Genomic DNA, 26,645 nt, shown 5'->3' with positions numbered 1-26,645 from the left:
TCTTCATCTTGTTAGAATCATATAATTGTAGAGTTAAAAGGGACCCCAAGGGCCATCTAGTCCAACTCCCTGCAATGCAGGAATATTTTGTTAAAGGTGAAGCTGGAACCCATAATCCTGAGATTAAGAGACTCATGCTCTACCAACTGATCTATTCTAGCTATTTAAACAGTGGAAGTGTTGTTGATTATATTTAGAGTACCACCCTCATTATTTTCTTATGTGAAAATATTTGAAGTGCAAGAAAAAACAGAAAGTGATGACTTGCCTTTATTAGGTCCCCTAATAAAATGTCTTCTTCAGGCAGGAGGTGATTCTGGAGAGCTTTTGGGTGTGAAAAGATTGAAATGGTCACTCAATCTAAGCAATAACGCTCAAAAGATATTATCCAGTGATCGTATGATGATTCTGTGCAAGAGCTTTGAAAGTGAATTGTCAGTTCTGGTGGACACCTTCCCACAAATTGCAGCAGACCCAGGTTATTAAATTCAAAAGCTTCAAACAATATACTCAGATGGTTCAATACAGCTGGCTTGATGCACAATGTAAAGATGTTATGAAAGTTCTGGCAACAGGGCTTTCTAGAAGAAATTTGTAGCAAAATCCATGGAAAAACGGAGTAATGCTAGAGCAGATTATAAGAAACTGCTCTAGAACAAGAAAGCAGATTATGGAAGGAGGCCTAAATTAATGAAATGATTTTCATTAATTTAAACATACATTGGGGGAAACTACCGTATTTTTCGCCCTATAGGACGCACCGGCCCATAGGACGCACCTAGTTTTCAGGGGGGGAAATCAAGGAAAAAAATATGATCCCCCCCCCGCAGCTCTGAGAGCAGCGGACAGGCTGCACGCAGCCTGTGCGCTACTCCAAGACCTTCTCCCTGCTTTTGCGGGAGGTGGCGGAATTCCCCCACCTCCCGCAAAAGCCCACAGGAGCCGGCGCGACTCCTGCGGGCTTTTTGACCAGGAGGGAGAAGGGACTGAAACGGCCAGTCAGTCCCTTCTCCCTCCTCGGGGAAAAGCCCCCAAGAGCGGCACGCTCTTTAAAGGGTGCGCGGCTCCTGCGGGCTTTTCTACGAGGTGGGGGAATTCCCCCACCTCGTAGAAAAGCCAGCAGAAGCCGCGCAGCCCCTTTAAAGAGCACACGGATTCTGCGGGAGGTGCGGGAATTTCCTCACCTCCTAGAAAAGCCAGCAGAAGTCGCGCAGCCTTTAAAGAGTGCGCGGCTTCTGCGTGCTTTTGCGGGAGGTGGGGGAATTCCCCCATCTCCCGCAAAAGCCCACAGGAGTGAGAAGGGACTGACTCCGCCAGTCAGTCCCTTCTCCCTCCTTGGGGAAAAGCCCCCAAGAGCGGCGCGCTCTTTAAAGAGCGCGCGGCTCCTGCAGGCTTTTCGACCCAGATTGTGCCCCCCGATCCTCTGGGGCTGGCGATGGGGGAAGCGCTACTTTCCTCCACCGCCAGCCTCAAAGCCGGGTTGGAGAGTAGTGGGAAGGCATTGCGCGCCTTCCCGCTGCCCCCCATCCTCTGGGGCTGGCGATGGGGGAAGCGCTGCTTTCCCCCACCGCCAGCCTCAAAGAGCAGACTCTCCTGGCTTCAGCGGAAGCAACACGAAGCCTCTGGAGCGCAGGCTTCGGAGGCTTCGCGTTGCTATCGCTGAAGCCAAGGAGCCTGCATTTGCCCCATAGGATGCACATACATTTCTCCTTCATTTTTGGAAGGGGAAAAGTGCGTCTTATAGGGCGAAAAATACGGTAAACATTCAAAGCAGTCTTGGTTACTGTTCCCTGCAAGACCTGAAGGAGGTTCTGAAGATGGATAAGCACTAACCAGGGATTGGCGTCACTGGTTAAACTCCTGAATAATAATAATAATAATAATAATAATAATCTGGCCGAGTTTCCCCAGCCACTCTGGGCGGCTCCCAATTGAGTGTTAAAAACAATACAGCATTAAATATTAAAAACTTCCCTAAACAGGGCGGCCTTCAGATGTCTTTTAAAGATAAAATAGCTGCTTATTTCCTTCACATCTTATGGGAGGGTTTCCACAGGGTGGGCGCCACTACCGAGAAGGCCCTCTGTCTGGTTCCCTGTAACCTCACTTCTCACAATGAGGGAACCACCAGAAGGCCCTTGGCGCTGGATCTCAGTGCCGGTCTGAACGATGGGGGTGGAGACGCTCCTTCAGGTATACAGAACCGAGGCCGTTTAGGGCTTTAAAGGTCATCACCAACACTTTGAATTGTGCTCAGAAACGTACTGGGAGCCAATGCAGATCTCTCAGGACAGGTGTTATATGGTCCCGGCAGCCAATCCCAGTCACCAGTCTAGCTGCTGCTTTCTGGATTAATTGAAGTTTCTGGGTCACCTTCAAGGGTACCCCCACGTAGAGCGCATTGCAGTAGTCCAAGCGCGAGATAACTAAAGCATGCACCACTCTGGCGAGACAGTCCGCGGGCGGGTAGGGTCTCAGCCTGCGTACCAGGGAACTTAGAAGCAATTAAATCATCTCAATGCTCCCCATGTTCCTCTATACTGAAAATGGAGCATTTTAGAGCCAGTTACTTGTCAAAAGCCCTGCCTGTATCATTAATATCTGCCTTTATTGAGTTGCGCTTTCAAGCAATGCCCTCGGCAGTGCTGGTTGGTTGTTACAAAAAGATTCCATACGCAGATAGATGTTGTATATGCAGGTAATTGGAGGTGGAAGATATTATTCATTATTTGTTATACTGCCCCTTATACACACCCCCAAGCTTTTTTAAACCTTTGTTTGTTCAAGGAAGCAATCATCCCACAATTGAGCGCGTTCTGTGGTTACTGAGTGATTCCAACACATTAGTGACACATAGAGTGACCCTTTTCGCGTTGGTGGCTAAGGAGATTAGGTAGAAGGATTTGGACAAAATAGCTGTGAACTGTAATGGGTATTCAGAGGTCTAAATCCGAAATACATTTTGTATATAGCAGTGGAGACCCCCTGGTTATAGTCTCACCAGAAGCTGATGATTCTGTTTGTTTCAGCCAATGCCTTGATTTATATTTTGAGTCTAAAACTGTTCGTGCTTTTGCTTGTGTCATGGCCTTTGACTAGCACAATAAACATTGATTGATTGATACGTCATTTATCCCCCCCCCCAATGCAATAGTTAGGCTTTTAAAAAGCCTTTGTGAAAAGCTCAACTGCTGTGTGCAGTGAGGATGGGAGGCAGCTAGGGATGGAAGAGGGGAGGTGTGAGAAAGATGGGGAAGAGTATGAAATGAATGGAAGGAAATATGAATGGATGTTTGTGTCTGCACAAAGAAGAGAGTATGTGCCTATGTGTGTGTGTAATTGGTCGAGCCCTGCCTACTTTTGTCTCCAGCTCCACCCACCACTGGTATACTGTCCCCAAAGGGAAATGTGATCCTTGGACGTACAAAGCTCCCCCCCCCGCACTGTATTGTGTTTTTACTGTCTTTTAATTTTTATTATAAATGTTTGCTGTATAATCTGCCTTCCATTGAGTTCCATTGGCCAGAAGAAGGTGGAAGGCCAAAACATTTATTAAAATAGGCACAGCAGTGATGCAAGCATTTTCTCTCTCTTAAACTTAAGCTGCGTCAGCAATATTCACTACTTGTCCTAATTTGCAGGCGGGGGATGCAGAGGTTCAGAGGGACAAGATGCCAATCAATCAGGGAAATCAGAAACTCTTGATGATTGACTGCAAATCAACCAGATGTCTACCAGGAGATCTGGATCTGTTTTCTTTCTTGCTCTTGATTACCCAGTTCTGAACAGTTACCAGTTTCCCAACACAATGCAGCTTCCCAAAAAGTGGGGCTCTGTTTCCCAACCCCCCACCCCTTAGGCAGCAATCCTTACTTACAAGAGACTGATAACCAGAGAAGGGAAATGATGTAAAACAGCATTACAAGCAGTGTTGCACTGATTTTTTAATACTGTAATGGTGATTTTTGTTTTATCTTTAGTTGTTGGTTTTTTAATAGTATTTTATAGATTGTAATTGTTTAACTCTTGATTTGTTAATTATATTATATTATTTATGACGTATTTGTGATGTTCTGTTCTGGTACTGTTATTTATTCTTTGTAAGCAGCTTTAGCATTCATTTAAATGGAAAGCATCATAGAAATACAATTCTTCAATCAACTAAGCCCCATTGAACTACTGAGATTTACTTTCAAGTAAGCACACGTAGGCTCATTTTGTCAATAGTATGAAGTAATGGAGGCTAACCCTCCCCAGTTAAGGTGAATCTCCAAATCAGATTAACCGTTCCAGAGAGATAATATGAAAACTGTTCCACTATATTTTTGCTCATGCTGAAATTTCCCTCTATTTTCCCTCTTCATACTCTTTTCTTTGGTCAGAAGATGGAGCCATTCTCCATTCTATATGATTCTTGCTCTATTTTAACTAGAGCAGGATTAGTCCCTAGGGCATTATAAAGTAGCATTTGATTATTCACTCTTATTTTCAGTCTGAAACTGGGCCAGCCAACATCTTTCCAAAACCAGATACTTAAAATAATAATAAAAATAATAAATGAATGTTTTAAGCAAAGATTCCATGAAAATAAAAAATAGAACAGTTTACAGTGGCTAATTGCAGCATTATTATTATTATTATTAATAATAATAATAATAATAATAATAATAATATTATCCCCCAGGGTGTGTGTGTGTATATGTGTTATATCCTTTTCACTTTCCTTTTTGAACATACATGGTTATACAAATGAAATAACTGCTTTGAAATAAGTTTACATAAGAGAAAACACTGCTGTTACTGGGTATTAACCATCTTTCTTTTCAAAAATGTAATAAAATTACATCTTTTTCAATTAAAAATGTAACTTCTTTCCATAAGTTTGAAAGAGTTGGCACACAATGCAATCCTAGGAATGTTTGCTAAAAAGTAAGTCCCACTGTGTTCAATGTGTTTACACCCAGGTAAGTATGCTTAGGATCGCACTTTAGCCATGTGAGCTACATTTTCTGGTCAGCCCACTATGGACTGTGTCATAACCTAGTACCTAAAGGTGGTTGGGAGGCTGCACCCACTTCCTCCAAGGGGGGGAAAAGCAGCTTTGTTGCAAAGGGGAGACTCTCCTGCCCCCATCCATTGGGCAGAGGACCAGCAGCTTCTCTTAAAGGGGTGTCATAGCTCAATGGAATAACATCTGCTTTGCACACAAAAGGTCCGAGGTTCATTCTCAGGCAGGCAGTGCTTGGAATCTCCCCTGATTGAAACTCTGGTGAAATACTACTTGCCAGTGTAGATAATACGGAGTTAGATGAACTGATAAAGCAGATTCCTGTGTTGCTATACAGGGAGTTTGGTTTCCCCTCCCCTCCCCTAGCAGACTAGCAGAGTCCAATGGACAGTTGTCCTACGACTGCAGAGCTGAAGGACAGCATGCTCTGGTCTCAGCAAGGGGACCAAGGGCCACTGGAAAGCTGTTCCCCTGTCTCCCAGAAAGGTCATTATGGCATGGGGGGAAATAATCCATTGGCCCATGAAGGAGCGCCAGCAATGGCCTTGTTTCCACCAAATCCTATTGAAAAGAACACTTACAATAACTTAGCTAGTGAGAAGCAGTGTCCAAGTTTGCACTGTTCGTCCTGCCTTCGAAACCCTTTTTCTTTTGTGCCTTGGCTTTTTGGACTGTATGCTTGAGGGCAGGAACTTTTCTGTTACTGATTGCTGCAAGTCACTCCGGTAACCTTATTTTAAGTCCCACTCCTGAGTTTCTGTATCCTTTTAATCAGTAGTTCTCAAACAATGGGAAAACACCACTGAGGGAGGGGTGAAAGACACTTACCCCGACCCCACCCCTCCAAAATGAAGGATGAGGAAAGATTCAGATACTTTTCCCTGTTAGAAAATGAGGCTTAGCATTGCAGCTGCTGAAGCTGCTTTGCTGCTAACTGCAGAAGCTGCAAAGAGGCAGTGAACATGGACGATCCGGCCACAGCCCTGCTCCTGCCTCCTTCTCTGGCTAGCTATTTGAGGAGGGAGATTATTCCCTTTCATGTGTTACACAAGTAAAGGTGATTCATGCTTTGCCAGTGGTGGATCTTACTATAAGGCAGAAAGAGGCAACCACCTCAAGAAAAGAAAATTTGCTGTTCCTTACTACAATACAGTCTAAGGCCATATCCCTATCATTTCTTTAAAGTACTATTACAGTCATACCTCATGTTACGTTTGCTTCATGATACGTTTTTTCAGGTTGTGTCCTGCGGCGACCCGGAAGTACTGGAAAGGGTTACTTCCGGGTTTCGCCGCTTGCGCATGTGCAGAAGTGCTAAATCGTGCTTCCCGCATGCGCACAAGCACACCTGTGCAGATACAGTGCTTCAGGTTGCGGGCTTTTCATGTTGTGAACGGGCCTCCAGAACAGATCCTGTTCTCAACAAGAGGTACCACTGTATACCACTTTGACAGTGATGACTTCCCCGAAATAATCCTGGGAATTATGAAGGTGCTAAGAGTTGTTAGGAGACCCCTGTTGCTCTCCAGAGCTACAACCCCAAGAGGTCCCTTGGAAGAGGGATTAGGAGTCTCCTAACAACAACTCCCAGTGCCCTTAAAGTTAAAAGGATTCTTTGGAGGAGCCAAAACTGATGGTTTAAATGCATAGTACAGATGTGACATAACTTTTAAAAGTGCTTCTGTGTGAAAAAACCAGAGGTTCAACTGCAGCCTTATATCCATCATTTATTCTCTAAATTACCATATACAAAAATTAGGAATAAGCTCTGTAGTAATTTGTTAAATTTTCATGATTTCCCAGGAAATTACCAAATTTCTCTTTGGAAGTATTTTTTTTTTAATGTGTCAAGTGGGAGGTCATGACTGAACTGAAGTATGCTGTTATAGAACTTCAAACTAGCATCTTTTGAAAGATTCATAGTGGCTGGAAGTTCCTAGCAAATTCCTTACCGAAACTGATTCATGTTTTGTCTCAGATTAATTCATGCAAATCATTCTGTTAAGTGCTGGAGGCCAAATTAATATTTAAGAATTTGTTGTCATTTATTACTTTGCATCACTTCCACAAACACATTCTGAGCCTTGGGCAGTTGGGTATTTAATTCTTTTAAGGTAGCTCAATGAATTATGGAGCAGGATTTCAGCGGGGGGGGGGGGGTATCATAAAAGCCCCCAAAAGGGGCTTTTCATAGATTTCATAGTATTGTAGAACTGTAGAATTGGAAGGGACCCTGAGGGTCATCTTGTCCAACCGCCTGCAGTGTAGGAATCTTTCCCACAGCTGTCCCTGGGTGGCTCGAAACCCAAGCCTTCTGGTTAACAACCAGATACACAGACCCACTGCACCATGAGGCTTAAATAACAGTAAATCTTCATCATCATCATCATCAATGTTTAAATGGCCTTTGTTGCACTTACTTCAAAAATACACATTTTTAAAAAAATGCTCATGGATTTTCATTTAAATTAACCAAGAGTCAATTCAAGCATTATTTATACAAGCCCTGCTGTATCATTCTAATGGCCCTTCTGGTCCATTATCCTGTTCAACTAGTCCAGCCTCCTAAACAAATGGATGCCTCTGGGAAACCTGCAAAGAGGACATGAGTGCAACAGCACTCTTTCTGCTTGTGATCCCCTGAAACCAGTATTCAGAAACATGCTGGCCCCAACACTGGAAGGTGAGCACACCCACTATGGCTAGGAGCCATTTAGGGGATGTGGGTGGTGCTGCGGTCTAAACCACTGAGCCTCTTGGACTTGCTGATCAGAAGGTCAGTGGTTTGAATCCCCAGGACAGGGTGAGCTCCCGTTGCTCTGTCCCAGCTCCTGCCAACCTAGCAGTTCAAAAGCATACCAGTGCAAGTAGATAAATAGGTACTGGTAAATGGCGTTTCCGTGCACTCTGGTCTCCGTCATGGTGTTCTGTTGCTCCAGAAGCGGTTTAGTTATGCTGGCCACATGACCTAGAAAGCTGTCTGTGGACAATTGCCAGCTCCCTCAGCCTGAAAGTAAGATGAGCGCCGCAACCCCAGAGTCACCTTTGACTGGACTTAAGCATCCAGGGGTCCTTAACTTTTTTCCCTTTAGTCATTTATAGCCTAATTCTCCATGAATGTGTCTAGTTGCATCTTGCAGGAGGGAATTTCATACTTTAACTATGTACTGCATGAAGTATTTCCTTTGGTCTGCCCTGAATCTTCTGAAACTCGTTAAAAAGGATTTGGAAATATGGGGGAAGGTGAAACTATCATTTTTAGGAAGGATTTCAGCCTTAAAGATGAATATCTTACCTTTGTTCTTATTCCAAACAATACCAGTAACAAATAGCACTAGCTGCTTTAGGGAATGGCAAAGAGATATTTCAAGATTTGTCTGGTGGTGGGGGGGGGGGGAGTGAAGAATAAAGTATAAAATTTTGATAGATACTAAAGACAGAGGTGGCTTTGCACTGCCAGACTTTCGATCGTATTATGAGGCAGCCTGCTGAATCTTCTGAAAGTCTGCTTCATTGGATCCCACAGAGATCTAGTGTTTTGAGGGGGGGGGGGAAACCCCTCTATACACTTTCTCCCATCATGGTTACTTTTTTTATTCCTCTATTATGTCTCTCCCCCCACCACACTACTACTCTCACATTTTCTAAATGAAAGAGCTCCAGATGTTATAACTGTTGTGCATAAGGGAGTTGCTCCAACTCCTTGATCAATATGGCTGCCTCCCTTTTAAAAATCTTTTCAGTACAATAATGGTAGAAGGGCCTTGCCATCATGGCTAGTAGCAACCCACAGCCTTTCCCTCCATGAAAATGTCTACCTCTCCCCACTAAAGCTGCCCTGGTTGCTGACCATTATGGGAGCAAATTCCATTGATTCACTGTGTGGAAGGTGAGTAGAAAAAACTTTGTCCTATCCACTTATTTCACAACATACGTAACTTTACACATGTACTTTGCCTTCCCCCCCCCCACCCCCAGCCAGTGTGGACTGGTCCATTAGTGTAAATGAGGCACTGGCCCAGCAAGCTCAGTCTGCCCTCAGCCAGCCAGCCTCCCTCCTTAAACCAACCAGGGGGGTGACTCTGACTATCACTGTTAGTCCCCTTGCCTTCTGCCCTACTAGTCCCAAGGGGCACCATCCACCTCTGTTCCAAATAGTGTGCATTTCAAGAATGTTTGCACTGTCTCCTGGTCCACTGCATTTTGTTCTCTTGCAGGGCTCATTACAAACTGATTCTATGCCACAGCCACATTGATAAAGAAAAAACCCAAAAACACTTTATATGTGTTATAACACTGTGATACCAGATGGCGCTGTGGATTCCCATCTTTCGCCAACAGGATTTCCCTTTAAGAAGTCTACAACCTGTTTAACTGAATCGCTTTTTTGATGTGTCTGGATCTAGCCTCTGTTTCTTAAGGTGATGGTATCCTTTCCGAACATCATGGAGGGAAATCCTGAGTTTGATTTATAAAGAGGTTTCTGCATTGCTGGAGTTGTTGAAACCAACCACCACCACCTCCCAAGACTAAAAATGTGTTCAATCACATTAACTGCTGAAGCTATATTGTCACATTTGTCCCAAAGCCAGGATGGACACACTGCATTTATTTCCTATATGCCTATCTTGACACCACATTTCTGTCAGTCTGTTCTGTTGGTGTACTTGGCCAAATTGGAGTACTGCTCTAGTACACGTTGTAATGACTGGTCTTTGCTAAAAAGCCAGAACTTGCAGAGAAATGTGTTGTTAAGTTGGCAGACTGTATCAGAGTGAGAAAAATATGCCCATGATGTGACACCAGCATTCCGGGGGAAAGGCAGTTCACACAACCATTTCTCCATCTGACACATTGATTCAAAGGATCCACTTCGGGAGCATGAAGTGATTTGCACCATAGTTCCTACAAAGACATGCTGCACACAGGGAATGGTGCAGAAGTGGCTGATTTGGGCAGAAACCTCAAAAGCTACATTCCAATATCTGAAGTTGCAGCTGGCTGCCTTTACCACCACCCTGCCCTGCCCTGGCAAGCTGCTGTGGCAACACCCAACCTCATATGCTATGTCTGCTGGGAAAAGGCAAGGAACCAAACACATTGTTGTTGTTTTTTAAAGACTCAGTCTGCTCTTAACCTTTGTGGGAGCAAGCTGTTTACTTGGAGCTGTCCATGGTCCTGCAACTTCTGGGCTGCCTTCCTCTGAGGATTCTGGTATCAGATGCAGAATCTTAGAGTAGGAAGTGACCCCAAGGGTCATCTAGGCCAATGCTTTGCAATGCATATTGCAATCTTTTGCCCAATGTAGGGCTTGAATCCATGACCCTGAAATTAAGAGTCTCATGCTCTACAGACTGAGCATGAACAAGGCAATTACCAAGTTATGCCAATAAACTCACTACTCACAGGTTGTTGGTGGATATGTTTTATTTGTTAGCTTTTAATAAAAGGAAGAGCTATTCATTGATACCAGCTGCTGCATAAAGAATCCCCAGAGAAGTGTTGTGGTAGAACTGAAAAAAATCATTCTTCCTTTCTTTTTATTAAAGGAATTTTTGAACCCATTTTGCTCCAGGCTGGAATGAGGAAGATAGAAGGCATGAGAGTGGAATTAATAACAACAAGAAGAATTACAAATTATTCTGCAGAAAGAAACATGCAAGTTTTGCCACCTTATACACATACAAGAATGCATTTCTGCACACAGTTATCTGAGAGTAGTGCCTTCGGAGGGCCACTTTCAGGTAGCAGATGGGGCCAGAAACAAAAGTGGGCAGAGAAAAATATATATGTAAATGTTACCTTTGTCTACTAATATACACGTACTCACACACCCATCTCTGTTCTCCACCCAGATAAGCAAGAAGCATGCCAGGTGCAGGCAGGAATCTGAAGGGTGGGCAGAGGAGCCAGGGGAGCAGGAGGATGATCAAGGGGAAGAGGCCGGTGATTTGTGGGGTTCTGTACCACCCATGTGGCAGAGGGAAGAAGAAGAGTCATAAATGGGAGAAAAGGAGGCAGGGAAGAGTTACAGGAAGGCACAGAGGTGGAAGAGACAGAGGCAGAGACAGCTAGGCCATTAGAATCTCCTCTGCTTCTTCCCTTGCTGTCTCCAAGGACAAGGAGGGGTTTAAAGGGACAGGAGCAGCTGGAGCTGTAGTGCAGGAGGTCACCAGTTGCTGGCATCACAAGTGTGGGTATGTGTGCTGAAAGGGGCATGTTTGCATTGTTGCTCCAGATATCTGGGTCAGAGCACAAGCCTGATGAAGGAGATGCCTAGCTAGCTATTTAGCAGGAGCAGTGGACATATTTTTTTGCACCTTAGAAGCTGATGTAGTTGAGTGCTTTGACACTAAAGAACCAAACGTCCAATCACATGTCCTCATTGTGAGTTGTGTATGCTTGGGACAAGGCATCATCAGAGTTCAAGGATGTAGTCTAGCCAGGCAAAATGACTTAAGGAGGGTACACAGCAGCACAGTTTCGGAGTGTGGCTTAGGGAAAATCCTGAGGGCCAGATAGAGAGGCTGAGGGGTGTGCACACACTGCCATTTCAGGCTTGAGGTGCTCAATCCCTTCATTGCATCCATAGAAACAAACTCCTGTTTCAGCCATTTCATGCTGGAGTGTCTCTCTGAGGAAACTTTTATATAACTAAGCTATTTCACAAGAATGTCAGATGTAAGAATGAGCAAGATAGGTAGGATTCTACTAGTTTGCTTAGTATGAATACATTTGCTCCTGTTTTCTAATGCTTCGGCCAATGAGCACTTGTATTTTACAAGCAATGTTGCAGCTTTTTAAACTTTAGACTACCTGTATTGAAGTTCTGATTGCGGTGCACCCAATATTACCTCTTCCCTATGGTATAATATTTGACTGCCTTACACCAACTATTTGACCTTATTACACCAACATTTCTGACTTGCGTTTTCATGAGATTTGAAGAAAAAGAGAAACAACTTACTAGGCGTGCAGCTTTCACCTCCTCCAGAGATCCTGTTGGAATTGTGGTGAAGAAAGATTTGTGCACCGCTGTGTGTTTCTCAGTATCTTTGGGAGAAGTGGTGGGTGATTTGAGTGGTGTTTTCCCAGGCGTTGGGCGAGGCAAGCTGCTGTCAGCTGTAGGTGACATTTCCTCACTTCTGAAATGAGTAGTGGCAACATTTGGGGATGGTGTACTTGCTCTGGCAAACATACGTGCCCGCTTCTGAGATCTGAGAGAGGTAGTGAGAGCAGAAGCTGCCTCTGTCTTCAATTGATCTTCTGGTGGTGGCGGCAAATTTCTGGGTGGTGATCTGGGCGCTGAATCAGGAGGCACCATGCCAGGTGGTGATGTGGGCACTGTTTTCTCCAATGGCGGCTGAGATGTCAGGGATGAAATTTCTTGATCTCCAGAATTAGTAGACTCAGGCAAAGGTGTTTCTGAAGCTGCAACAGTGGAAACTTCTTCTTTTCCCTTTCCAAAACGTTTCCTGGAAACATTTAGTGGTGGCTTAAAAGCTCTGGCAAACAGAGGTGTGCGCCTCTGAGATTTGAGCGATGTGGTAGGTGCAGAACTCAGCTCTGTTTCATCAGTGGCTGATGTTGTCTCAGAGGTTGGACTGTCATTAGTCACAGGTGAAATTTCCTTACTTCTAAAATGAGTCATTGAATGCTTTGGAGGAGGCTTGGTGCTGTTTATCTCTTCTGGTGTATGGATGGAAACAGATTTTCCAGGCTGCATTTTTTCCACTGATGATTTCAAAATCCCTTTGGGTGATTTTGACTGTTCCCCATCATCACTTGGTGATGGTGCAGCAGATGTTTGAGGGGTTATGTCTGATGGAGATACCATCAGTGTGGTATCTTTATCTTTGATTCTTTTCCTAGGTTTAGTTGCTGAAGGGGAAATGGGTGGTGGTGATTTTGGTGGTGGTGGTGGTGGTGATGGCGATTCCACAGTGGTCTGGGGTGATACACTGCTATGGTGTGATTTTTCTTCATTTTCAGGTGTAACTGTTATATTACCAGCTGCATCTACCTTGGTATGATCACCTGCATGTTCCTTAGTGTCTGATACAGGGGCCTTCTTTTTCTTCCAACAAGGCAACTTGTGCCAAAATTTCTTTTTCTCCTCTGACTTGCTTGGATCTGCTTTCTCGGAGTTCTCTAAGGCTTGGTTCTGGCTTGGTTCTAGAGATGGTTCTAGAGATGGTTCATCAGATTCACCTGGAGCAATTGGCTTGGGTGGTTCAGTGGTGGGGATTTTAAAGTCTACTTGCACATGTGCTGGTGCTAGCGGTACGTTGACTCGCTGAAATGCAACAATCAAATTGCATGTTAGTAATTGTGACATAGAGAGAGTGGGATTGAGATAAGGAGAGAATCCATGGACAGCTGCAGACCCTCCAACTCTCTCATACCAAATACCTCTTGTTCCGCGGCCATGTTCACACCTCCTTCATTTCTCAGGGTAGAAAACTCTACTCTAGCTGCACAAAGCTATACTGCATTCATTAATTTGCAGTGGCACATCTGGGGCTTCAAGAAAACCAAGATGTTCATTCTTTTGTTCTTTTGGCTAAAGATATGCTTCAAAAAACCTCTCATAACTGCTGTACAATCTGTTATAAAAATGAGCTTCATCAGCATGAGAAGTGGCAGACAGTGCAGAACATGGCACCTTACTGCCTATGGGTGTGCATCAGTACGGATGTACATTAGGGGCAAGATGCACCCATCTCCATAACTTAGAGCTTTAACTTCCATAGATCAGGGGTACGGGGATTTAACCACTGTTTTTATCTAGCAAATCACACAAACAATATTTTAACAAAGCATCCCCAAAAGCCAGTGTTATATCAGTGGAAGGGGAGAACGAGAGCTGTCCTTAGAGAATTAGCACAGTTGACGTGTGTGTGTTCAGTATAAATCTGGCAGCAGAGTTGGTGATCTCATGTGACTTGGACCCATAAACTTATTTTAGGCCATTGTAGATAGGACAAGAGCCAACAAGAGTGAAAGGGCAAATGGGTAGAGTGGTGCAGGTGGTGACATTATGCCACCCTTCACCCTAAGGTTCCAGGGTGGGTTACAAATTAAAATGCAATATCAAAAACAAATTTAAAATAACTTGGAATCACAAAAATAAAGTTGGTCTTAAAATTATACACCTCATGTGTCAAAAGCCAGGGTTAAAGCGGTGTTTCTTCAGCATTTGCCAGAAGTTGTACAATAAAGGTGCCAGATGCACTTTTGTAGGGAAGGTCTTACACAGCTTTGCGGCTGCCACAAGAAAGGCCTTCTCTTAGGGTCCCCCACAAACCTCTGAAGGTGATGGAACAACCAAGAGGTTACCCTCTGCTGATCACAGCATACAAGAGGAACTATAGGGAAGCAGGGAGACTTTCATATATTGGAGGCCCAACCTTTGGCTCTGGACTTTTTGATTGTAATACATTTTTGATTGTAATACAGTACAGTGGTGCCTCGCAAGACAAAATTAATCCGTTCCGCGAGTGTCTTCGTCTAGCGGTTTTTTCGTCTTGCGAAGCAACCCTATTAGCGGCTTAACAGATTAGCGCTATTAGCGGTTTAGCGGCTATTAAAGGCTTATCGGCTTAGCGGATTAGCTGCTAAAAGGCTATTAAAGGCTTAGCGGCTTAGATAAAGGGGGGGGGGAGTGAAAAAAAAATCTCAAGACTCGCAAGACATTTTCGTCTTGCGAAGCAAGCCCATAGGGAAATTCATCCTGCGAAGCAACTCAAAAACGGAAAACCCTTTTGTCTAGCGGGTTTTCCGTCTTGCGAGGCATTCGTCTTGCGGGGCACCACTGTATGTGTTGCTTCACTTAGTTCAAAATGTGGCAAGTTACCCTTCTGGTGTCCTCTTCACCAGCTTGGATCTTTGTTGAGTTTCTCCAACATGGAAGGCCATTGCTAAGGGTTGAAAGGATGCACACAACCCATCTGGGCTTATATAATGTGAGTGTAGTTCTAATTGTAATCATTTTTTATACAGCTACTGTGGACTACAATGCCCACAATGCAGTGCATTCTCACAAAAAAAGCACATGTTAAAACATCCAGTTTGCAGAATATAAAATATATACATTGAAATGTCACAGGCCAGGTGGATTTTCCATTGAACTTCCTGGCTCTGTAAGCAGATTTCACCATGCTATTCTGTTGGCACTTTTGTACCTTTCAGGGTCCCCCTTAATGGCTGAGGACCTTTGGCCCTTCAGATCCTGCTCCTATCAGACTTAGCCAGCATGGTCAGTGGTCATGGATGGCAGGAGTTGTAGTCCAACAACATCTATAAGAGCAAAGGTTCCTCAACTATGTTGTAGCAGATATGACACATCTTTTATATTGAAACTAATATACCCATATGGTTTTGACAACTTCTAAAATACTTGAATACTAAACTACTAAACTAAAATAGAGTTTTGTCTTTATTGATTTCAATGCGTTTCCCCCTCCTAATATTGCACTTTATTAAAAATTCTTGTCTTATTAATTGCCTGGAGGAATTCTGCTTACCTTTAAAGCAGAAGGCCTTGATCTTGTTTTGGTACCAGGTCGTACTGGCTTTGGAAAGTCCAGAGGAAAGCTTAGGCTGACTCGTGGCTTTAGTATGGCATTATAGCACTCGATATCTGAAATACAGATAGAAATAAGAAAGACCTTTGAGGGAGGGGGGAACCCAACACCACAATGGTAAGAGTGGTTTCTATGAATTCACCTATGAGTTCAGTCCTTAACAGATGCTTAAAAGGACAGCATAAGAATAGCCCTACTAAATCAGGTCAATAGTGATCTAGACCACCATCTTGTTCTCACAGTGGCCAACTTATGTGGAGCCCAAAGGCAGGACCTGAGCACAGCAGCCTTCTCCCCACTTGTGAGCAACTAGCACTGTGAGCAACTGGCATTCAGAGGCATATTGCCTCCAACCGTGCAGGTGCAACATAGTCATAATGGCTAGTAGTGCCATTGGTAGCTTTCTCACCCTGAATTGTCTAATCCTCTATTGCAGTGTTTCTCAAACTTTCTTCTCTGGGCCACACTTTCTGAATAAGAGTTTCCTCATGCCGCACTGAATTTTTTATTGCTAAGAAATGCATTGGAGAACAGAAGGTAACAATTCCTAGCAGTGTTTTGATTTAGAATGCAGAATACAGCTACTTTATAATATGATCATGGGACACCCAGAAAGCATAAAACAATGCAGCTAACATAAGAACAGGAACCATTCCCCAAATATTATTTATTTATCAGACTTACAAATTCTGCCCTTCATCGCAAGATCTCAGGGCGGTTCACAAGATAAGAATGCAAGGTAAAGGCAAAAATAATTCATTAGTAATGAAAACAACAAAACAACCCCCTCTGGCCACCATGCTCTCATGGGGAAAAATGGGACACTTGCGGGTTATACACCTGTGTGGGTCTGTCTAGCAAGATATGATCTTTTAGGTTATATGTGTGTTTCGATGCATTGTTCTGAGAGTCTGGCTCCACCTACTGCTGGATTGAAACAGTTTCCCACCTTTGCTTTAAATCCCATATTCACTGAATGCTGTGAGGAAATGCCAGATTCATTTCCCTAAATTGCAAGTGGGAAAGAATAAACGGCTCATTTCCATAAATCTTCACTGGGCTCTTGAGAATAAATACAAGTGCTGATAGTCATCTGGAGATATTGGTAGGGTGGGCTGTGTGTCTTAATGAGTCTGGTCTCTAGATGCTGTTGGACTACAACTTGCAGCAGCCCAAATCAGTGGGCTAATTTCCAGGGAAGATGGGAGATGTAGTCCAAAAGATCTGGAGGGCACTGGATTGGGGAATACTCATCTAAATAGTTAGAATTTCTCTACCACTCCCTCTCTACCCCACAGTATAACACAATAAGAACATTTCTTCAGTGTGTGCCCTGCCCTGCAAAGCAAACTCTCTGATCTGATGTTCACCTTCATACCTGGGATGTATTTTTCATAAAGTGGAGATCCTCTATATTTACTACAAGAGAAAAAAACAAACAGAGAGAGGCATTGTCATATAGACTATTTTACCAATTCTAAAGACATTATCCTTTTTTCAGTTTTAAATTATTATTATTATTATTATTATTAGCAGGCACAAGGTAAAAAGGTTAAGGTAAAGGAGCCCTGGATGGTTAAGTCCAGTGGAATTCAACTTTGGGATGTAGTGCTCATCTCACTTTCAGGCCAAGGGAGCCGGCGTTTGTCCACAGATAGCTTTCTGGGTCATGTGGCCAGCATGACTAAACTGCTTCTGGTACAATGGAACACCGTGACAGAAGCCAGAGTGCATGGAAAAGCCGTTTACCTTCCCGCCACAGCAGTACCTATTTATCTACCTGCACTGGCGTGCTTTTGAACTGCCATAAGTGTATGCCTTAGAACAGGCTTCCTCAACCTCGGCCCTCCAGATGTTCTGAGGCTACAATTCCCAGCATCCCTGACCACTGGTCCTGTTAGCTAGGGATCATGGGAGTTGTAGGCCAAAAACATCTGGAGGGCCGAGGTTGAGGAAGCCTGCCTTAGAATGACCTTCATTTGGGAACTGAATAGATATAGAATGATTGAGTTACATTCTTAAACAATATTATTGTTATAATTTATTTCTTATATCCCACTCATCTGATTGGGTTACCTCAGCCAATCTGAGTGACTTCCAACAAAATATAAAAGAACACAAGAAAACGTCAAACATTAAAAGCTTCCTGAAACAGGGCTGCCTTCAGATGTCTATGAAAAGTCAAATAAATGAGTGCTTATCTCTACAAAGGTTCAGTGAGATCTTCTCTTTTCTGTAGTAGCAGTTTATGAATTCTGTCCGCCACCTCGACCCCCCACCCCCGTCATCCTAATTATCTACCATTTCAACACTCATCCTGGTAACCAAAACAGAAGTCAGGTCGGATTTATTCTAAAGACCTGGTTGTATGCAAAATCCCTTTGGATGCCTTGGAGCCTGCGGCAAGTTGAATAGAGAAGAAATTACTTATTTGGTGTACATATTCCAGAACATCAGTGTGTCTGGGCATGAGTCATTTAGATAAGTGAAAACAAAATAAGCACCTATTGGCCATTTGAAATGAAAATACAATTAAAGGCTGCAAGGTCTGGTTCATATTTACTACTGCGATACTATTAGCTGGAGAAATATTTAATAATGTTATGGTCATGCAATGAGGACAGATTTTTTTCCCCTCTAGGCATTTGTTCAGCTGATAGCTAAAGCTGGTTTTTTTTTTGTTTTTTTTTAAAGGAGCACTGATAGCTAGAAGATGCTTTCTAAAATGGCCATTGATGATTGGTTACTGCTAGCTATCAAGCATGCCTCAATTGGTTGGGACCTGGAACCCTGAGATTTATTTATTTATTTGCAGCTGGCTGAAAGGAGGAGTTTCAATGTGGTTTGCTTTTGAGGAACTGACACTATGATACAGATAGGCAAAGGTAAAGGGACCCCTGACCATTAGGTCCTGTTGTGGCCGACTCTGGGGTTGCTGCGCTCATCTGGCTTTATTGGAGCCGGCGTACAGCTTCCGGGTCATGTGGCCAGCATGACTAAGCCACTTCTGACAAACCAGAGCAGTGCACGGAAATGCCATTTACCTTCCCGCCGAAGTGGTACCTATTTATCTACTTGCACTTTGACGTGGTTTCAAACTGCTAGGTAGGCAGGAGCAGGGACTGAGCAACAGGAGCTCACCCCATCGCGGGGATTCGAACCGCTGACCTTCTGATCGGCAAGCCCTCGGCTCTGTTGTTTAACCCACAGCGCCACCCGCATCCCTCTATGATACAGATAAGCACCATCTATTCTGATAGTCAACACCCCCCCCACCGCTCAACCTTATATTTGTAAATAGATATTACAAAGTAGCGTAAGTCTCTTTTGCTCTCTCCTCAGGAGGAAATTAATCTGGTGCTTGAAACTTTGCTCCCATCTTCCCCCCTGCTAGTGGCAGCACTGAGACTGAGAAGCTGACCCCTGACCCCCAACTGTGCTGACAGTTGTTAGGAAACCCATATTCCCCTCACTGAGCTACATACAATCCCCAGAGTTTCCTGGGAAGAGGGACTGGCTGTTAAACCACTTGGCAAACTGTAGCTCTATGAGGGGAACAGGGGTCTCCTACAAGCCTCAGACCCCTAACAAACTACAGTTCCCAGGATTCATTGGGGGAAGTCCATGATGACTTCAAGTGGTTACAGTGTGATGGGGCCTAATACATACCCTCCAACATTTCTCTGATGAAAATATAGACGTCCCATTCCATAATGATAATTTTACTATTTATACCCCACACATCTTGTTGGGTTGCCCAGCACTCTGAGCAGCTTCCAACATATATAAAAACATTTAAAAAAACCCTTCACTATACAGAATTGCCTTCGGGCAGCTCAGGGCTTGGATACTGTATCTCCAAACCCTCCAACATTTCTCCAATGAAAATCCTATGGGACATCCTAAGGAAAAGTGGGACATTCCGGGATCAAATCAGAAACCAAGATGGCTTCTCTAAATCAGAGACATCCCTGGAAAATAGGGACACTTGGAGGGTTTGCTAATATATAATATATGCTGGCAAGGTTGCATTGTCAGATAGTTATAGAACAGCTGCAGGGAACTTCTTTCAATGCAAAGGAAACATTTCGTTGTCATCAACCCTGCAGGTGACACATGCTAGTTGTGCATATGACCAAAGGGAGCAACAAATGTGAATCTTGCCACTGTACAATAGGCTGCTTTCTTCACACTCACCCGCCTCTCTCTATGTACCATCCAGGCAAGAAAGAGATAATATCAGAGTTCCAGGATGCATTCTAGCCAGGCAAAAATGCTCAAGGAGGGTATGAAGAAGGATCTGAGGAGAGTCTCAAGGGCCAAATAGAAATGCTTGTAGGGCCACATTTGATTCCCCAGGCCTGAGGTTTCCCACCCCTGTAATAAAATACTCTATTTCCCATTGTCAGCTTCTCTTATTTCCACTGCATTCATCAGCATATTTTGTTTGGGCGGGGGAGCAAAGTTAGGATGGAGGATTACAACTCTGGTGGGACCAGCAGAATTGATAGAAAGAGCTGAAGAATGATTTTTGTTACTTTCATAATTCTTCCCGCGCCCCCCCCCCCTAAAACTTTGAAATGATTTTTCTCAACAGCTTTTAAAACATTTGAAAAGGCATATGTCTTTTTTCCTCTCTTTTTGTGGCCTTGTTTCGTTTCTTCCCTTGTTAATTAAATCATTCATCCAAAACAGGCATGGAAGAGAAAGATCTAATTTATGGACCTAGCCCAGTGAAAAGAAACAAAATTGAAGAATAAGCTGGACTGTTTAGAGGATTTATTACAACTGTGGTTGAAAGCCTTTTGAATAAGCTTGAGTGGGAGACCTGCAAAATGTGGCAACTTAATATTGCATCAAGGAGATGAGGGTAATGAGCTGGATCCTTGAAACAGAGGTAGGAGCAATTATTTGAGTTGCAAAGCTTCCTCTGGCATACAGATGGTCCTATTCTGCATTACTAAGACCACAATAAGAGTATTCAGGATCAGGCCAGTGGCACATCTAGTCCAGCATGCTGTTCTCAATGGTGGCCAATCAGATACTTGTGAGTATTGATTATGATTAATCACATGGCCCTGGAGGGGGTTGGGGAAAGTGTTGTGCAGGATTCACTTTTACTAACCCACTGAAAATGTTGCATTTCAATAGCACTGGATAAAAACAGGGTGGAGAATTTCAGGTGCAACTATGGATCCAGTTGTGAGATAGATAGATAGATGATAGATAGATATGATTTTCAAGTATAAAAAACTATGAAAGCAGCAATAACAATATTTCCAACCCACTCCCTTTAATATTAATATTCTTAATATTAATATAAACAAACCACAGTTCCCTGGGGCTTTTGAGGAAACCCATGACTGGTTCAAGTGGTATGAATGCTGCTTTAAATGCAATGTGCAGATAGAGGCCTTGTTTTAAATGTGTACCTGTTTATGAAGCTCATCTCCAACATCTGGCCCATGGGGTGATGCAGGTAATTCACTCCACCCTATGAGTCACCATTTTGTACCTGGCTCTAGTTCTGGTCTGCTCAAAAATAAAATAAAAATAAAAATCCCTGAAGTAGTTCCTGCAAAATCAGTTTTTCTGCCCGACCCTGGATGGATTGCAGGTGGGGGCAGGTTGCACATGAGTGCGCATGCATTGCCTTTTAAATAAATAAATCTGGAAACTCCACTTGTCTCAATCCAGCATCACTTCTTTCTCAGGACAAATATTTCTATATCCAGTGCATAGATCAAAATGTGCAACACAATGGCTTTCCCAGTTCAAGGCAAGGAAGTTGAGGAAGCTGAGTTCATATTCTTTGGGGCAGTGGTCATTGCTGCCTATTGCGACTGGCAGGACAGAAGGCATGGAGGCCAACAGTAGGTGGCACCAGAGTCAATGACAGCCAGAACCACCCTATGACTTTCTGTAAGTAAAGGTGCAGATTGGGGGGTGGGGGGTGGGCAGCAAACTGAATGTGATGGGGGAGAAGGAAATGATCCTGGAATTGCTTTGTGAATTTATGCCCTGTTAACAGCTGTAATTGGGGTTGGATCATAACTTGGATTACCTGACACGCTGGTCTACCTCGGATGTCTGCTCTAAGTTCTTGGCTGGAAGGTGTTGGGCATTGGCTGGAACATTCTGGACATTGGCTGGAAGATGGTGAGTCTTGGCTGGAAGGTGGCGAGTATTAGCTCCCTCTGAATGAACTTTCTGGTTGTTTGCAGGTGTTTGACTGAAAAGACTTTGAGAGAGGATTAGGGATGTGCGTGCTAGCCCCAACCCCCCTCAACATTCCCAGCAGCCTCAAGCATTGGGCAGAAGGTCCAGAGGAGGAGGATTTGCATGTGCATCTGAAAGAGAATCCACCCCACAACTGATAATTCGCAATTGTGTGGGCTTTCCAGTCATGGGGAGGAGTCCTTGCTTGCTGCACTCCTTACATACTTCTACACATTCAAATGGGGGGGGGGCTCCAAATGTTGTTGGATTCCAACTCTCTCAGAAAGCATGGATGATAATCATGGATGAGGGGGGTCGTCGCACAAAAGCATTGGGAATGGGGCATTGCTCCCTCATCCTTGTACCAAAAAAGCAACAACAACCCAAAAACTTTGGTGCCTTTTGAAAAAATATCATGTGTGAAGCACCTTATACTAGATCTATTACAGGGGTCAGCAAACTTTTTCATCAGGGGGCCGGTCCACTGTCCCTCAGACCTTGTGGGGGGCCGGACTATATTTTGAAAAAATAAATAAATGAACGAATTCCTGTGCCCCACAAATAACCCAGAGATGCACTTTAAATAAAAGCACAAATTCTACTCATGTAAAAAGACCAGACAGGCCCCACAAATAACCCTGAGATGCATTTTAAATAAAAGGACACATTCTATTCATGTAAAAATACGCTCATTCCCGGATCGCCCGCAGACCGGATTTAGAAGGCGATTGGGCCGGATCCGGCCCCCTGGCCTTAGTTTGCCTACCCATGATCTATAACAACTCTTCATTTCTTGGGCAGATTATACTTTGACAACAATTCAGGACCAGCATTGCTCAAGAAAGGATGGTTGTTTTTGTTTTTTTTAATTATCTCCATTAGAGCCATTTTTCCTGACTACAGTGGTAACTCGGGTAACAGACGCTTCAGGTTACAGATGCTTCAGGTTACAGACTCTGCTAACTCAGAAATATTGTCTTGGGTTAAGAACTTTGCTTCTGGATGAGAACAGAAATTGGGCGGCGGCGGCGCAGCAACAATAGCAGCAGCAGCAGCGGGAGGCCGCATTAGCTAAAGTGGTACCTCAGGTTAAGAACAGTTTCAGGTTAAGAACAGACCTCCAGAACGAATTAAGTTCTTAACCTGAGGTACCACTGTACTTCAGAGTGAGACAGCAAAGTTTCTTTCATTGGCCTGGCTGAGATCAAATACTATCTGGTTCTTCCCCTCCAATAAGTGCCTGCAGCAACAACTACACTTGTAACAGTATGAAAGAGCTAGTACCTGACCTTTCTGATTTGCATCTTCTTACCTCATTCTATTTTTTCTGTATCCTGACTCTTAAATGATAATCCACTCTGGTCCCATTAGCACTCTTCATTTAACACAGTAGCATATCACTTCAAACAGCTTAGCTTCCCCTGAAGACTCTTGGGGACTGTAGTTCTGAGTGGTTCACCAGTCAATTCCTCATCCCAGAGAACTCAGAGAACTTTAGCCGTGTGAAGGGAAAAGGGGCCTCCTAATACCTCTTAGCATCCTTAGCAAATTACAGTTCCTAGGATTCTTTGGGGGAATGCATGATTGCTGAAAGTGGTATGATAATGCTTTAAATATATAGTACAGAAGAGACATATTATAAAGCATCAAGCTCCTGAATGTGTTAGCAGACAGGCAAACAATATCTCTTTCTTTCTGTCTGTCTGTCTAGACAGGTGCATAGCGTGATAATGTTTAGTCAACTACTGAAGAAATTTTTGCTTAGGAAGGCTTTATCTGCAGTGCACCCAGTCACTTATGGAATATCAATTTTACATCTGATGATTTTTTCCCCTGGAGTTTGCTGGTATGCTTTTGTTGTTTTGAGAGCTTGTTGAATTGATTTTATTGCTTTTAGAGCTTGCATTTTTGTGTTTTGTTCTGTTCGATCATATATACTGCTTCAATGGCTTTATACGGTGGAAAAGTCTATCAATTTGCATAATTACCTACCCAAGGATTGGAAACATGGTGCCCTCCAGATGTTAGACTACAATTCCCATCAGCCTTAGTGGTAATTGCTGCCCATCGAGACTGACAGGGAGAAGGCACAAAGCCTAACAGTAGGTGGAACCAGAGTCTGTGACAGTCAAAGTCACCCCTTGAACAAAGAGGAAGCAGGTGGAGGCAGAGCCCCATTCACCCAAATCTATTTAACATGATTATTTTTTAAAAGCATGTGCAAAAGAATAGCCATGAGAAGAGGCAGGTGATCAGGTTCAGGTCTAAGATCTGCAGACAGGAAGGGTCTTCACCCACTGCTGTGGTACTGTTGAAGTTTTACCTCCTGTAATTGCTACTTAATCCAGAAGGGAAGCTGCCAACGGCATTGAAGGCAGCATTCTCTTAGAGTGATTAGAGCTTTGGAGTGGAGAGGATTTTCACTGAGATTGCAACATGGGTGAAAGGGTTAACTCTCCTTCCTAGGCACTGTAGACCTGTTGCTGTAATTGTCATAGTTGTTGTTCTTCTTCTTCTTCTTCTTGTTAATCCAACCCTTCAAATGCATTCACATATTTGCTCCTTTCATTTACTCCTGCAGGCGGAAATGTGGAGATGGTAATGATCTTGGAGTTGTTTTGCGAGACTGTGCAAAACATCCTGTTAACAGCTGTGCCTGGGGCTGGAACATAACTTGGCTTACCTGACCTGCTGGTCTGCCTTGGGTGTCTGCTCTAAACTCTTGGCTGGAACATTCTGGGCATTGGCTGGAATGTTCTGGGCACTGGCTGGAAGACGGTGAGTTTTGGCTGGAAGGTGGTGGGTACTGGCTCTCTCTGAACGGACTTTCCAGTTCTTTGCATGTTTTTGCCTGAAAAGACATTGAGAGAAGATTAGTGATGTGCATGCTAGTCCCACCCATAACATTCTCATTGGCTACAGGTTTTCATGAATTGGGCAGAAGGTTCAGAGGGGGATGGTTTGCATGTTCATCTGAATGAGCTTAGAATCTTCCCCACAATTGGGAATCCCAATTGCATGGGCTTTCCAGTTGTGGGGAGGAGTCCCTGCATGTTAAATTGAACACCCAAAGAATACTTTTTCAATCTTTCATGTTGAAAGTTCGGAGTGGAGCTGGAACCTCCAAGGACATAGTGACCAGGCCGATACACACCTCTCCATGCTCCTTACATCAACCTGTGCTCTTTGAACACCTGTCTTACTTGTATACTGAACTGGGCACTATACATGGGAATAATAAACTCCATGTGGACTGACACCTTGTCTAGATTTTATTGGTGTTTCCATGTAGAGGATTATCCACATTTCAGAACGATGCCCCGAAGTGCAAGATTATTTCACCTCACCAGCTTGTTCCTTCTAGCCAGACCGGGAGAATTCATTTTTCTGTTTCAGGCATTTCCTTCCCTTTTTGCTGAGGATTCATATTGTGAAGTCATCCTGAAGAAGCCTGAGCAGGAGATGCTGCTGCTGATGTCATAAAGAGACAGAGAAAATGAATGAAGGGGAAGGTTGAGATTCCATTTGGTACAACCCAGATACCATGCTAAGAGGTAGTTCAAGTTAAATCTTACTTACACTCCTTTTTCCTTGTGACTCTTGGTCTTGATATTGTGTGGTGGTTTACTAGAACATCTGTTGCAGCTCTCCAAAGGACAACAGCACATTGCCTTCATTAAATCGCAAGTTATGGGATCCTGCAGATAGGTTTTGGACCTGGGTGATTTGCTGCAAGTCTTAACTTGAATGACTGGAATAGGAAGTTGGTTGGGTTACTGCCAAAAGGTTATGCTGTGCTACATAGGTGGATGGTCTCTGGCTGTTGTAGGAAAGTAATTGGCCTGATGGATCAGACAAAGTTCCTTCAGGTTTAATATCCTGTTTCCCATGGTGGCCATTCAGATGCCTTAATGAAGGCAACTGCTGCCTCTCAAAGTCTGCTCACTCTACTGCAGAATACCCAGGAAGACCTAAGATTATCCCTTTCAGTCAAGCAGCAGCTTGAATCACAGGTGCAGATTGTGTTTGCTCCTACTGTTATAAAAGGACTGTTTCAGCTTGTTCATTGCTGGAGCAGCTCAAGAGTTCTGTGTTCCTAGAATCCTGCCTGAACTTTGCTTTGACTTGTTTCCAGCCTGAACTCCACCCAACCTTACACTCAGTTTGATCCTTTCCTTGTGCTGTGCTGTAGAGCAGGACACCCAGTCCCACCTGTGACTTTCACGTGCATTCCCTCAAGTTGCCAGCATGCTCTCATCCATATAAAATGTCCCTTGAAGAGAAGTGAGGGATTCTGCCTAGCTCTGGTGCTGGAGTGCCTTTCTGGGGATTGGATTTGAGGTAGTAGCTTCATTTGTGAAAGCAACTATTGTCCTGCTTTTTTGTAGAGGAGCCCACAGAACCAAGCCAAAAGATAGATTGGTGGTCACAGCACCATGGAGAGTTCCTAGTGAGCTATTTGTTCTGAAGGGGGTTAGAAGAAAATTGAATTGGTTAGGACCTGAGTCAGAGATTACAGTCTATGGAGGCTGGCTTACCAACCTTGATTCTTCTTCAGCGAGTTCCTACCCCCCTGACTTAAAGGTAAAGGTAAAGCGAGCCCTGACCATTAGGTCCAGTCACGGCTGACTCTGGGGTTGTGGCGCTCATCTTGCTTTACTGGCCAAGGGAGCCGGCGTACAGATTCCAGGTCATGTGGCCAGCATGACTAAGCCACTTCTGGCAAAATCAGAGCAGCACACGGAAACACTGTTTACCTTACTGCCGGAGCGGTGCCTATTTATCTACTTGCACTGCGTGCTTTTGAACTGCTAGGTTGGCAGGAGCTGGGA

The 26,645-nt window shown here is 43.9% G+C and overlaps 1 protein-coding gene across 4 annotated transcripts; it reads right to left on the bottom strand.

The window, feature by feature from the left end:
• Positions 1-10,417: 10,417 nt before the first annotated feature.
• Positions 10,418-25,284, bottom strand: LOC308468790 (uncharacterized protein). 4 transcript variants are annotated; one of them, XM_080991203.1, is made up of 8 exons: positions 25,156-25,283; positions 24,497-24,664; positions 21,659-21,826; positions 16,973-17,013; positions 16,279-16,302; positions 15,535-15,650; positions 11,976-13,304; positions 10,418-10,584 (listed from the first exon to the last, which is right to left on the bottom strand). In XM_080991203.1, exons 1-8 carry the CDS (start codon positions 25,194-25,196, stop codon positions 10,552-10,554), a joined length of 1,920 nt encoding a protein of 639 aa, XP_080847329.1. In that variant the 5' UTR covers positions 25,197-25,283; the 3' UTR covers positions 10,418-10,551. The 4 variants fall into 4 exon arrangements, with proteins under 4 accessions (XP_080847329.1, XP_080847326.1, XP_080847328.1 ...); XM_080991200.1 differs by having other exon boundaries at positions 10,511-10,969; positions 25,156-25,284; XM_080991202.1 differs by lacking the exon at positions 25,156-25,283 and adding an exon at positions 24,968-25,067 and having other exon boundaries at positions 10,511-10,969.
• Positions 25,285-26,645: the final 1,361 nt, after the last annotated feature.

The sequence above is a fragment of the Podarcis pityusensis genome (assembly GCF_964106645.2).
Source record: "Podarcis pityusensis genome assembly, chromosome: Z".
NCBI classification, from domain to species: Eukaryota; Metazoa; Chordata; class Lepidosauria; order Squamata; family Lacertidae; genus Podarcis; species Podarcis pityusensis.
The sequence above is the reverse complement of the archived record's forward strand: the minus strand, read 5'-3'. Positions and strand labels throughout refer to the sequence as shown.